General features: G+C 41.5%; 1 protein-coding gene across 1 annotated transcript in view; it reads left to right on the top strand.

The window, feature by feature from the left end:
• The window catches only part of LOC109933236 (multiple epidermal growth factor-like domains protein 6), a 271,265-nt gene that overhangs the window by 176,398 nt on the left and 80,202 nt on the right, over positions 1-14,665 (top strand). The window contains exon 6 of the mRNA XM_048604631.1: positions 9,053-9,175. Coding sequence (XP_048460588.1) covers positions 9,053-9,175 — 123 coding nt within the window. The remainder of the gene's footprint in view (positions 1-9,052; positions 9,176-14,665) is intronic.

Raw genomic sequence — 14,665 nt, 5'->3', positions numbered from 1 at the left:
ATGCAGATTATTCAGAAACATCTTCCCAAAGGAACCAAATTATTTCCAACTGGCCTACATTTACTATTGATTTTCAAAACATTCAGTGCCAGGTATTTTGATCCACAAAGGTTACAAACATCAGGAATAAGACTTGAAAGGAGCTTGGATATGAAATTCATGATTCAGGAAAGAGACAGCACATATTATTGCCAACATGCTGAGGAAAATCCAATGACAGGTTCAGATAAGGAAAGCACAGAAAACTGAAATGCCATGTGATTTTTGCAATCCACTGTAATATTACCTAGGGTTGAACTGGAGGGTGTATAAAAAAAGAAATTACAAACAAAAAAAACAGAAAGAACAGTGGATGCTGTAAATCAGAAACAAAAACAAAGTTGCTGGAAAAACTCAGCAGGCTTGGCAGCATCTGTGAAGGTAAAAACAGAATTAACATTTCGGGTCTAGTGATCCTTCCTCAGAACTAAGGGTTCTTTGTTGTGAAATTTCACAACCAGCAACAAAATGAACTGTCACCAACTCTGGAGGCAGAATTCACATCAGGAGACCTTTATTTCCATTCATTCCTGGAATAAGAGTAATGCTGGCTGGGCCTACAGTTTTTGTTGACCCTTAATTGTCCTTGAGAAAGTGGTGCTGAGCTGCTTACTTGTATACCATGTGCCATTTGTGAGGCAATTCCAAGATTATGACCGGGGGCCAGTTGGACAGAAATTTACTGGGGGAGCTGGAAGCCAACTTGGTCTTCGCAAACCTGACTTACAGCCATAATATGCTGTGACTGGGCTAGATTAGTTAACAGTGGCTAACTCATTCAGGAGTAAGTTCCACCTTTGGCATCTGCTGTTGCATCTAACTGGCTGGCAGTGCCAAAGCTCGGTAAAATGCACTGCCAGTACTGCAGGAAGAGGGCCAATGACGTATGTGGCTGGCCTGAGAAGGTTAGGCCTAGTGTTTCACAGTGAGAAGGAATACTAGAGCCCAGGGACAGGAGAGAAAGGAATTGGAGGCTCAGATTTTATCAGGCAAGCAAGGATGGAAGGCGTTGGTGTAATACCTCAGGAAGCCCAACTGGAAAGGAACATCATTTATTGTTGAATGCCAAAATAGAGCCATTACTTTGTGGTGTATGTAGGCTGGTCCCAGCCCAGGACAGACAGTTTTGCAGACCCATCCCCAAGTCTGTTTTATATCTTTTATTGATGTTATTAAACACCTCTGGAACAAGTGGGACTTGAACAATGGCCTCCTGGTTCAGAAGGAGGGACACTATCACTGCAGCACAAGAGCCCTCCCAGGTCTGCTTTTTTTCTTCTTCTTTAATTGGTTGCTGTTAGGCTAACTTTATTTTGATTGAAATTTCACAATTTGTCACAGTTGGATTTGGACTCCTGTCTCCAGAGCATTAATTTGGGTTACTGTTTTAATGACATTACCACTATGCCACAGACCACTCCCCTTCCTGTGTAGATATTTAAAACCAGCCAGCCCATTCCCATACGACTGCCCACACATTTATTGTGTGGTTTGATGCTACCCTTTGAGCTTATGTTTGAGAGAGCTTGATCAAAGAAAATGCAAAGTCACAAACTCTCTTTAGCCTTGGACTTCAAGTGTAACTATTGGACATCAGTACTAAGTATTCCTGTATATGGGAATCATAGGAATACCAGGCTGTGACATGAGTTAATGACTAATCTGTCATCTTTGTGTTTTCCTGTCCATGTAGATTTTCACAGTCTGTTGATGTGCTTCCAGAGATTGCAACATTTAGTGTGTTCTAACTCTGCCTATACTGCTCTATGTACATTACATATTGCAGCTGCATGATATCGTCACAAGTTGTCCCAGGGTCCTGAATGCCATACACAAAACCCACCAGCCATATTGTAATTTGCGCAGTGAATTGAATCGAATTGAATTGAATGATTTATTGTCACATGTATTCAATGTAAAATTACAGTGAAAAGTGTGTACCTTCGCCATACATACATGGTGCTGTTCACATTAACTTAGAATAAGAGAGTCCAACTTTCCTTTCCACTGCTGCAGCACCATTCAGGGCTTTCCAGCCCTCACCATGCCTCCATCAGAGTCTTGCTCCAGGCCTCCCTACCCGTGCCATGCCGCTGCCAGTGTCCCATTGTGAGCAGCCTCACTGGCCCGATCTCGCTGCCGCTGCCTCAGTGGCCCACTCTCGCCGGCCCACTCTTGATCTGCCGCTGATGCTCCGGCCCACGCTCGATCCACCGTCACTGCAGGACACAACGTCAGCTCCCACAATGTGGTTCCCAGTCGTGACCCGGTTCCTTACTGACCCTTTAGGTTGGTAGTTGAAAGGGGTCAGGAGGGGGGATAGAATTACTACAGAGGGGGAGAGAAGAAGGGAGAATAAAAAAGGACAAAGAAAGGAAGAGAAAGAGAACTGGCGAGCAGAGTGGAGTGACTTACACTGCCGCCATCTTGCTGGAAGTGGATTATTGGAGTCAGTGGAACTTTCTCGGGGTCAGAGAAAATGAGTGAGATTCTTAATGAGTACTTTGTGTCGGTATTCACCGAGGAGAGGGACATGACGGATGTTGAGGTTAGGGATAGATGTTTGATTACTCTAGGTCAAGTCAGCATAAGGAGGGGGGGAAGTGTTGGGTATTCTAAAAGGCATTAGGGTGGACAAATTCCCAGGTCCGGATGGGATCTATCCCAGGTTACTGAAGGAAGCGAGAGAGGAAATAGCTGGGACCTTAACAGATATCTTTGCAGCATCCTTGAGCACGGGTGAGGTCCCGGAGGACTGGAGAATTGCTAATGTTGTCCCCTTGTTTAAGAAGGGTAGCAAGGATAATCCAGGAAATTATAGACTGGTGAGCCTGACATCAGTGGTGGGGAAGGTGCTGGAGAAGATACTGAGGGATAGGATCTATTTACATTTGGAAGAAAATGGGCTTATTAGTGATAGGCAGCATGGTTTTGTGCAGGGAAGGTCATGTCTGACCAACTTGATAGAATTCTTTGAGGAAGTGACAAAGTTGATAGATAAGGGAAGGGCTGTAGATGTCAAATGCATGGACTTCAGTAAGGCGTTTGATAAGGTTCCCCATGGTGGGCTGATGGAGAAAATGAAGTCGCATGGGGTCCAGGGTGTACTAGCTAGATGGATAGAGAACTGGCTGGGCAACAGGAGACAGAGAGTTGTAGTGGAAGGGAGTTTCTCAAAATGGAGAACTGTGACCAGTGGTGTTCCACAGGGATCTGTGTTGGGACCACTGTTGTTTGTGATATACATAAATGATCTGGAGGAATGTATAGATGGTCTGATTAGCAAGTTTGCAGATGATACTAAGATTGGTGGAGTAGCAGACAGTGAAGGGGACTGTCGGAGAATGCAGCAGAATATAGATAGATTGGAGAGTTGGGTGGAGAAATGGCAGATGGAGTTCAATCCAGGCAAATGCGAGGTGATGCATTTTGGAAGATCCAATTCAAGAGCGAACTATACGGTAAATGGAAAAGCCCTGGGGAAAATTGATGCACAGAGAGATCTGGGTGTTCAGGTCCATTGTACCCTGAAGGTGGCAACACAGGTCGATAGAGTGGTCAAGAAGGCATACGGCATGCTTTCATTCATCGGGTGGGGTATTGAGTACAAGAGTTGGCATGTCATGTTGCAGTTGTATAGGACTTTGGTTCAACCACATTTGGAATACTGTGTACAGTTCTGGTCGCCACATTACCAAAAGGATGTAGATGCTTTGGAGAGGGTGCAGAGGAGGTTCACCAGGATGTTGCCTGGTATGGAGGGCGCTAGCTATGAAGAGAGGTTGAGTAGATTAGGATTGATTACATTAGAAAGACGGAGGTTGAGGGGGGACCTGATTGAGGTCTACAAAATCATGAGAGGTATAGACAGGGTGGATAGCAAGAAGCTTTTTCCCAGAGTGGGGGACTCAATTACTAGGGGCCACGATTTCAAGATGAGAGGGGAAAAGTTTAAGGGAGATATGCGTGGAAAGTTCTTTACGCAGAGGGTGGTGGGTGCCTGGAACGCGTTGCCAGCGGAGGTGGTAGAGGCGAGCACAATAGCGTCATTTAAGATGTATCTAGACAGATACATGAATGGGCAGGGAGCAGAGGGATACAGATCTTTGGAAAATAGGTGACAGGTTTAGATAGAGGATCTGGATCGGCGCAGGCTTGGAGGGCCGAAGGGCCTGTTCCTGTGCTGTAATTTTCTTTGTTCTTTGTTCTTATGTTCTTTTAATAAGCTCAGTTCACTATTTATTTACATACGATGGATGAATTGCTAATCATTGGCATCTGCCCACCCTCAATTATAGGGAGTGGTTGGAAAATGCTGGGCTGGCCACTGAACTTATTTTACATGACTCCCCGCTGCTGAAACCAGACCTGGCAGGGGCCTTTGATTTCCAGTCCATTTATCTCTTGTCTGTTTGCTTGACCTGCTGAGCATTTCTAGCATTTGTTGTATTTTAATTTTGAACCATACTATTTTGGAACTAGTCCCCAAAAATTAGTGAGGAGGTCTTTAAAGGGTCAAAAGGAATGGGTGATCCTTGATCGTACCCAATGCCTTGATCAGTGCTGCGAGGTCTGTTTTGTTCTATTCTTATTCTGTCTTTGTGTAGTGTTCTGGTAGAACTGAGCGAATTGTGAGGGCAGTTCACAGAGCGATGAAGACTCTAGAGTCACATATAGTTCAGACTGTATAAGGATGGCAGATTTCATTCCTTAAAGGACGGTAATGAACCAGATGGGCCTGAACAAAGGTCTGGTATTGTCATGTGTGTGAATGTATAAAGACAATATAGAGTTATTATTGAGAATTGCCTTATATTCTAGCAGCAGAGTTTTATGGTTCCCATTGGTGGGGTTGCAGGTAGTGTGTGAGGGGGTATATTAAACTCCTCTCCTGCCAATCCCAACCTGCTTTCAATTTACACGGGATTGTGGGTGAGGCCTAGAGTGGTTTTTACTCATACTAATTGAGGCTGGTTAATAGCTCTTAAAAGCTGACTCCCTGTGGACTCAATTTTCCAGTCATCAGGAGGAGCTCAAAGACAAGTTGGGTGTGGGGCAGTGAGGCAGGGGTGTGGGGAGTGATGGATGGCTACTTGGCATCTCACCTTGCTTAGACCTTAAGTGATTTGGAAAAGGGATACACCCCCGTCCCTGGCTCACTTTCCATATCAGTTGCACCCTCCTGCCAAGGTCTGCTTCCAGCTCCACAAGTGCTCTTTCAATGTTACATCTGAACACTTTCACCCCTTCCCAAGCCCATCTCTATCGTGGTGCTCCCCCCTCATTCCCACTACTGGACCCCAACACTGACTACTATACTGGCTGTGGGACTGAAAATACGGGGCCTGCTCGTAGACCTAGTCGTGGCCGCTGCATCTTGTAATGATGCTGCTAGGACCTAAATAAGTCAGCAGCTGTGTGAGGTAGACCTTCTTGCTGAATAAGGGGGAAAGCACACATCTAGCTGTGGAGCAGTTTGACATTGACAGGGATGCAAAAAAACAACAGCACCTATTATATTCTGTTTCAGGTTTATTCCTTTGATTAAAAGTCTCACACTGGGTGCATGCAAAGTGCAACATTCAGAGGGATTTTACTAATGGTCCCCTCCCCTCTCCCCAGTATGGAAACTGGGCATGTGGGTGTTTAAATTGGGCCAGAGGAATGGAGCCGTTGATTTCCCTCCCCAATCCCATCAGCTGTAATTTTACAATGCAGGTGGAAAAGAACTGTTCTTCTTTGTATTTGCTGATTGGGTTCTAATGATGTCATGAAGGCCTGTGTGCAATATTAGCCTGAGGCCTGAACAGTAAAACAGTGCTGTCTTTCTAAGGTTAGTCATCCCAGGGCTAGAAGTGGCCTAGACAGTTATGGTTTACTTATGGGCAGCCATAGGAAACCACAGGGTCCTATCTCCTCGGCATCTTTCACCCTCTCCCAACTACGGACCTTCAGATGTCTTCCCTCATCAAACGGCCTACTTTTGGGGAGTGGATGATTCCACATAAGCCTGAAGATGGCCTGCTTCTCCTAATCCTCAAGCAACTGCTCCTCACTGAGGACAGTATCCAGGCTTTGGTTGACAAGTGCCAGGCAATGACCATCTTCAAAAAGACAGAATCTAACCATTGCCCCTTGACATTCAGTGATGTTACCATCACTGAATCTTCCACTATCCGTACCCTGGGGCGTACAGAGCCTGAACTGGATTAGTCATATGCATACTGTGGCTACAAGCGCAGATCAGAGGCTAGGAATCTTGCAGCAAGTAATTCACTTCCTGACTTCCCAGAGAATTGCCTTACTATTCTTCAAAGTCCTGTCATAACATTTTTCAAGACCAGCTGTGGAGTCAGTGGGGTCACTGTTTAATGCCTCATTCACAGGATGGCACCTTTAACATTGCGGCAATGCCTCATTATATCATTGAAGAGTCAGCCCAGACTATACACTCAAGACTGTGGGATGGATTTTGAATTGGAAGAGAAAAAGTAGTCTGCTGCTTAGATATCTCTATATCATTTTAATAAATCTTCTTTAACATGAAGAAGATTTATGCATTTGTAAAGTAGCTCCTTTGTGATTCACTATTATAGTCTCCCTAATGCATCTATTCACAAAATTTCTGCACTCGGGAGAAAGAAAGATGAATTCTGACCTTGGCATAGCGACAGTTCTGTTTCTCCAAAGCATAATGAATAAAATAAAACTGCAGAAAGTTGAAATGCTGCTCTCTTTTGTCGCTTTGTGCAATATTTGCAACCTCATGATGACACCATTGGGAAAGGCTGTCCACAGAATAGTTGATTCCCCATGTGCCCTTTTTTCTGTACTGTAATGTTTTATCAATTAAGGAGCCATTTGGAATTCATGAATTATTGCTACACTGATGTCAGGGATGCTACATGTATTCTTAGTGCCCTGAGCTAATGAGGGGATAAATCAGCCTGGTTTCTGCTTCACATCACTGTCTAATGATTCCCCATAGAAACAGAGCACAGGATCAGATTTAGATGGCTTGACCTGCTTTGGCTAATATCCATATTTGCAAAATATAAAATTACCATTCATGTAAAGAATGTTTCAGGGAGACAGTTCCTGTTAACTTGTACCGGTGTGTGTTAGTGTTTTTGCTGGTGGAGGAAACTGTATGGTAACAATAACAAATGCACACAGTGGCAAACATCCTCACAAATATTTCAGAGACTTTGGGAAGGTATAGTTGACATTGCTGTTAGTGTGAGAAAGTGATGGGCAGACAGAGTGAGCTTCATTCAGTACTGGACTATTTCAGTAGATGAGTTGCATCATTTTATTTGCTTTTCTAAGCAGTAAAAGCACGAAATATTTTCCTGACCATCCAGGCTTTGCTTTCATAAAGATAGTTTCCTTTTCCCTTTAGTTTGTATAAAGCTGAGTTGAAAGCTCTTCAGGGCTTTTCCTTTGAAGCTTCTGTCCCTACAGTCCCAATCTAACTGAAGGCTGAAGTTAGCAGCTTCCAGGGTTTGATACTCTGAGCCCCCTGCCATTTCTGGTTGGAATTGCTTTTCCTTTGCATTTTGGCCTTGACTCTTTCTGCAGCTGTCAAATGGGTTTAATTGTTTGCAACTTGAGTTGTTACTGAATTTATTGTTCATTTCCTCACTCAAGTGAGTCACAATACAAAAGTTGCACTGATGTAAAATTTCAGTTTCCCCAGCAAAACTTTTTTTTAATCCATATTTTTGCTCTTAGCTCTTTTTTGTGACAATGTCAACTGGAAGTAGCCATTACTCTTTTTCCTGTGATGCTGTAGAATTGTGTGCCAATAAGCCCAAAATATAAAATAGATTCTCTGACAGCACGTTCTACACTGCAACTGCTTTCACATGTGTCTAACTGTAATAATCTGTGCAGCCCCCTAGCTCGGATGTGGTGCCCATTCTTCACAGTATAGGTGTTGGGAGGTCATGTTGTGGCTGTACAGGACATCGGTTAGGCCACTTTTGGAATACTGCATTCAGTTCTGGTCTTCCTGCCATAGGAGAGATTTTGTGAAACTTGAAAGATGAAGATAAGATTTCCTAGGATGTTGCAGGGATGCAGGGTTTGAGTTATAGGGAGAGGCTGAATAGGCTGGGACTATTCTCCCTGGAGCATCTGAGGGTGAGGGGTAACCTTTGTTGAGGTTTATAAAGTCATGAGGGGCGTGAATAGAGTAAATAGACAAGGTCTTTTTACCCAGGTAGGAGAGTCCAAAACCAGAGAGCGTAAGTTTAAGGTGAGAGGGGAAACATACAAAATGAACCTCAGGGGCAACCTTTTCACACAGAGGGGTAGTGTGTGTATGGAATGAGCTGCCAGAGGAAGTGGTGGAGGCTGGTACAATGATTACATTTAAAAGGCATTTGGATGGGTATATAAATAGGAGGGGTTTGGAAGGTTATGAGCCAAGTGCTGGCAAATGGGTGTAGATGAACTCTTAAATCTGTATCTCTTACGTCAAAGAGAGACCTTGTCAGATGCAGTAAGCTCCTCAGATGGTTTAAGCTCAATTCTTTAATGGAAGCCAGTTCTTTTCAAGTACTCCTGTCTATATATTGTATATCTAGTATGGTGAGGACAATTCAAACAGGGATGACTGCACTTTGGAATGGCAGATTTATATTGTGCCCAGCACAGCTTGAAGGAATGTTTTACTTTAGATCCTACTGTGGGCTACATCATTCCCTGACAGTGGGGAAAGCTGCTGAATTCTTCCAAGACCTCTGGGTAGCAGCTGTTGATGCCAAGAACAATGTGAATACAGCTACCATCCAATGTTTCCCTTCTCAGATCAGCCAGAGCATCTCAATTTAGCAGGAAACTTTTGACTGTTCTTGGCACAGACTGCAGATGAATCACCAGGAATGGTTACCAATTTTTTATTTAATGGTGTGTTTTACATTTAATATAGCAGTCTTTTTTCCCCTCAAAATATTATTACGCTCTGTTTTGCCCAAGCCTGAATATTTACTTCTCTATTGCTATGCAGATATTGATGAATGCTCTGTGGTCAATGGAGGCTGCCAACAAAGTTGTGTCAATACCCAGGTGTCCTTTTACTGTGAATGCGAGCATGGGTACAAGATCCACGCAGATGGTCGCACATGCATCAGTAAGTTTACACACAGATGTGTAGTAAGCATGTATTATGTGACCTGCTGACCCGTTTTCTAGAAATTTCAGCAATCACTTTGAATATTTCTCCCTCTATTCATGCAGTTTCAGAGCCCAGTGAATCTGTTGACCTCTATGCTATGCATTAGTATATTGAGAAAGTGCAGTTCAAAAAAAATGATTTCCGTTTTGCTTTCACCCTGACCCTCTTTTGTAAGAAGAAAATGATTTAAAATTTATTAGTTGAGATTTATTCACAGTGTTATAATTTTAGATAAATTCAATATTTCACGTTCAAATTGCTTATGAGGCAAGATGTGATATAAAGGGCACTTTACAAGCATGTATCTAACCAGTGTCACACTTAATCAGAGAATGTTTCACTGGGATACTTAGCTGGAATTTTTTCTAACTATCTTTTTGTATATTGAAATCAGATTAGCTGACAGCCAGTACTCTGGCACTATTGCCTTTCTGAATAATTCTTTTGTGCAACCATAATAGTAGCTCTGATACTTTAAATTATGTTGATATGTTTGGATACAATCCACCCAGACCCAGAGGTATTTCTTTCCTGTCTTGAGTTTCGCCAGTTTATTGATCATCAGCCCACGACTCACTTCTATCTGGAATGTCTATGCGTCTTTTTTGGATCTTCTTGTTATGAACCAACCAAACCTCCTCAAAATACATCAAAAAGATAGTCTAGACCTTAACTTTTTCTTATTTTAAAGCTAAGTGTAGGGCATTACATTCCAGATGCAATTTGATTGGTCAAACTATTGCCTTTAAGCAAAACACACTTTATAATTACACTACAGTTAAAATACAAACAAAATAAAAACAAAAATAGAAGAATTAGCTTATCTGTAACTCTATTGAAATGCTTAACAAATTAATACATATTATCTACTACTAATTAACAGTTCCAATATAGCAACATCTGATAAACGCACCCCTAGCAAAGGTAAATTTGGTAAAACAAATAATTTCATATGCAATTCTAGCAGCAGGAAGAGAACCCCAGCTTTTAGCTGTAACAGAGAGGGGAATGAGGGCTTCCACATCCAGCTTCAGGATCCCAGCAATTTCAGAATGCTGAAACTAAAAATCCCTGCCTCTGTGGGAGCTTGACCCCACCCATTAATTTTGCTTCTATAGTTCCAACTTTAAAACAAAAGTCCGAAAGGCCTCAGAAGCTGTTGATTAATGGCGTTGAGCACACTGCTCGGTACCTATATCTCAACCTTTCTTTATGAGAAAGAACCAAGACAACATATAATTCTTAAAACCATTGTATCATCACATTTTATAGTCTTGACTGGCATGTTAGATTTCTTGGTAATCTTTTAATAGTTCTACAATTTTTATGCCATTTTCTGTGAGTTTATGACGTGTATCCTTTAGTGGCACTACCTGTATCCCTTTTTTGGTTATTTATCTGTCTATGGAATACTTTACTATTTATTAATTCTGAACTTAACATTGTAGTTTACAGTTGCTTCCTTTTTAAAAGCATTCATTTTTAAAACTACCCCTTGGCCATTCTGTCCTTAGCTGACAATATACTTAATGTATTTCTTATTCTTTAATTTTGTTTTGCCCTTATTTCCTTATTTATTCATGGTGTGCCATTTGGGTTATCATTGAGTTGCTACCTAATGAACAATACTGTGCATGTTGTCCCTCTTGAATCCTATGCCCAAAGGAAAGTCTTTGGTGATTATTCACTGAACCATGAATACATGTCAAGGTAGAAAGTTGAGGAGACAGGCCCCAGGTCAATCTCAGTCTGAGTAAGGATCGAACCCAATGAAGTTGCCATTAATCTGATCGACTGTAACCAGTCAGGCCAACTGACCTAACCCATTCCCAGTGAACATATTATCCAATCTAGAGAGCTGCAAATATCTAACAGCAGAATACAGTGTTCAATTCAGCCCTGAATCAGCCTCCACACCTTAAAGCTACATATGACATTGTCAAATGGATGTCTCCGCATCTAAACATCTCACCCATTTTATCCTCTGTCTTTGTTTGAATTCTACTGTCATGATGAATTAATCTAGACAGGATTTCTCTAGTACTAGAATAGGCCCCCAGGCTGATAACATTTTAAAATTGATAACAAAAATGTAGTTTTACATAGCAACTTTTAATGCAGGAACCACAGTGCTTCACAGAGTAATATCAGACAAAGTTTGATACCAAAGTGCATAAAAAGAAGCTTTTCAAACAAATGACCAAGAGCTTTGTCCACAATAGGTAGGATTTAAGAATGAAAGGGAGGAGTGAGATAGAGCAGATTTGAGGAGTGATTTCGGAAGGAATGTAAGAACTGAGGGCCTAAACATCCAATGGCATTGTGCCACTTGTGGGGAGAAATATGTTAGTCATGTTTTAGACATCAGAAATAGAGAAGTAAAGAGATCTCAAAGAGTTGTAGGACTGGAGAAGGTTACGGAGAGATAGGGAGGAGTGATTTTAATTTTTGGGAAGAGATGTGGAGGGTCTTTAGTTGAATTGCCATTCTATTATTCCTTCCTTTTCAATAATCTAATCTATGTATTTAAATACACAATATGGCAGTCAATACACAATACTGCAGAGCTGCCTAGGGCATTGTGCTGCTGCTGCCATTGCAGAACCACCAAGCTGTTTTGTCAGCTGAGCGTGCAAGCAGTCCCAGGTTGGGAATAGATTCCACACTGGAGTCTATTTGCAAGTTGATTTGTAATCAAGTTGGAACACAATGCAGGACAGCATAACAGAGCCGTTCCTCAGTACAGGAAATGTTTGTACATCTGGTCTTCGAAATTACGTCACTGCATGAAATCGCGTTGAAAAATCAGATGTTTATAAATCGGGGACCCTCTGTAATTTGAATGTGCTATTTGAATTTGGGTGATATACTGTCATATCATGTTAAAGTGCTACTGCTTTGCATTATGAGCTGAGCATCTGGATTGTTTTGCCTTCATTGGCTGTGAACTACATTGATAGAGGTTAGCAGCATGGCAGGAGTTAGTCTGTGACTTGAGGGTAAGGAGAAGAGCTGATAGATAATGGAGTGATAGAAGTTTATAAAATAATGAGAGGTATGGATGGAGTTGGTGGTAGTTATTTTTTCCCTAAGATGGGGAATTTCAAGACTAGTGTTCACATTTTTAAGGTGAGAGGAGAGAAATTTAAAAAAAGACATGAGACAAATTTTTCACACAGAGGGTAGTTTTTGCATGGAGTGAACTTCCTGATGAAGTGGTGGATGTGGATACAATTACAACATTTAAAAGACATTTGGATGTATATATAAGTAGGAAAGATTTGGAGGGATATGGACCAGGAGCAGACAGGTGGGACTAGTTTAGTTTGGGATTTTGTTTGGCATGGACTAATTGGACTGAAAGGTCTGTTTCTGTGCTGTATGACTCTATGGCTGTATGACTCCCTCACAAAATAATAAGGTAAAATATAAAGATAAAACTTGTTTGTTTTTTGTGCCCTTCAGATTCATAAAGCATTTGGAGATGTAAAAAAGAGATGTCTTTGAAAAAGATCGGAGGGCAACATAATTAAACCACTTGCTCAGATAAGTGCAAAATGAGCAACGAAGGAAATGAATGAGGCTATCCTTCAATTCATTTCTATAAGAACAGTAATCATTCATTAGCACTGTCAAGCACAGCAATTTTTTTATTACACATTGTCAGTTGAGTAATCTCATTACTGCTGACCTCATTCGCTAGTCGTGACCACTTATACTTTGTAACAAAATTCCTTTCCCCCTTTGTTCAACTCCTCATGTAAAAGTAAGAAAGTATCTTTATCCACCTGGTAAGTTCACGCTGAGAGATACAGTTCTTTTACATTTCAAACTTTGGTGACTTTGTTCCTCTCTGAACTACCCTAATCTTTCTTTATCTACCGTTGGATAGTCCCACTTTACATACCACCAGTGTTTTGTTACATGCTGCTTGGTCACGGTGTGTTACATTCTGGGCAGTTTAATCAGGGTGGCAACATAATAATGTTTTGTCTTTATCCTGTCAGCACAGACAGTTAACAAACTTCTGAAGGTAGAAATTCCAAGCAGGGTTCCTAAGCAAATATTTTACACAATTGCACTACATTTCCTGTGTGTAGTATTTCCATACAGGCATTACACGCTTTGATAGAGTTTTGCATGGCCATAACATGCCTATCAATAATGATTTTAAAAATCTGGAGCAGAAACTGACTTGACAGTTGTAATATTTTTAGAGCATACCATCAAGAGTAGCACACTCATTTTTAATAGGTTGCCATTGGCATTCAGGTTGGAAAACCTTAGCTACATTGTATGTCATATTCCAGCCCAATCACCTCTGCCTTGGGAGTATTTAATAATCCTCACAGAGCCTGTACAGGACGTGAAGTTTAGACATTCCATCCTCAAGGCTGTAAACCATAACTGAGCAGTCCTGTTTTCCTTACCTTTCAGCCCCTTTTTTGTGTTTTTCTTGCTAAATCCCCAATGCTTTGATCTCTATCTCAGATCTTGATGGATAAGTGTTAATTTGTGTGGTACCTGCCAAATGCAGTGAAGCCATCCCATTCTCTTACACAGCAGGCTGGAGATGTGTTTGCTGCAAAACGTTCACCTAAGTGTCTCTTTTGAAGCGAATTGGGGAGTGAACGATAAAGGAACTTTACCTCAGGGAGAAAAAAAAATCCTGGATTTTTCCAAATCATTAAACAAGCAGTGCTTTGAAGCTAAAAGGTCATAGACTTGTTAAAGGCAAGGCTGGTATTAAAGTTAAACTGTTGTTATTTGATGCTGTTTCTGCTTAATCGCACCTTAGCGTGACCACTTTGAGTGAATGTTCAAGTCTTCGGAAAGATGAATAACATTCAGATGAACCTAGAGGTTAGGAGATGCTGTGATTAGTAGGATCACTGTTGTCTCCATTGAAATTGGAGCATTAATTACATAGACAGTTCCAGTGACTTTCAGTGCTCATTATCTATGTGGGTACCACTTGTACTTTGACCTCTTCATATCTTAAGTTGAGCTGTCCTGTGCCTTGAATCCATAATTCTTAATTATTTTAATTGTTTTAAAAGAAAATGTTCGTTTATTATTTGCATGGTCTCAGAGTTTTGAGACAGGAGTCAGTAGGATTGATTTTCATAACCTTTGCATTTTGAAATGCACATATTTGAGGAATGCATGGACAGGGGAAAGGTGCTGATCTGCAATATTGAATCTCTGCCTCCCCTTGCCTTGTGAACTGGGGATTGTGTTGATAGCCTCTATTTGCAATAAGTGTAGGTCATGACAGTTCATTCTGAAAGGGCATTGCTGATCTTCTCATTATCATTTCCTGTTTGAGAACACACTTGGAGTGGCTAGAAACGTCATTTCTTTGAGCCTAGGAGAGTCACAATCCTTCTAGCTGCAATGTTCAGATAGTAACTGGAAGTCCTGACCACACTACAGTAGTAGCTC

The sequence above is a fragment of the Rhincodon typus genome, chromosome 13 (genome assembly GCF_021869965.1).
Source record: "Rhincodon typus isolate 14 chromosome 13, sRhiTyp1.1, whole genome shotgun sequence".
NCBI lineage: Eukaryota > Metazoa > Chordata > Chondrichthyes > Orectolobiformes > Rhincodontidae > Rhincodon > Rhincodon typus.
Note: the sequence above shows the minus strand (reverse complement) of the source record. Positions and strands in the feature narration are given on the sequence as shown.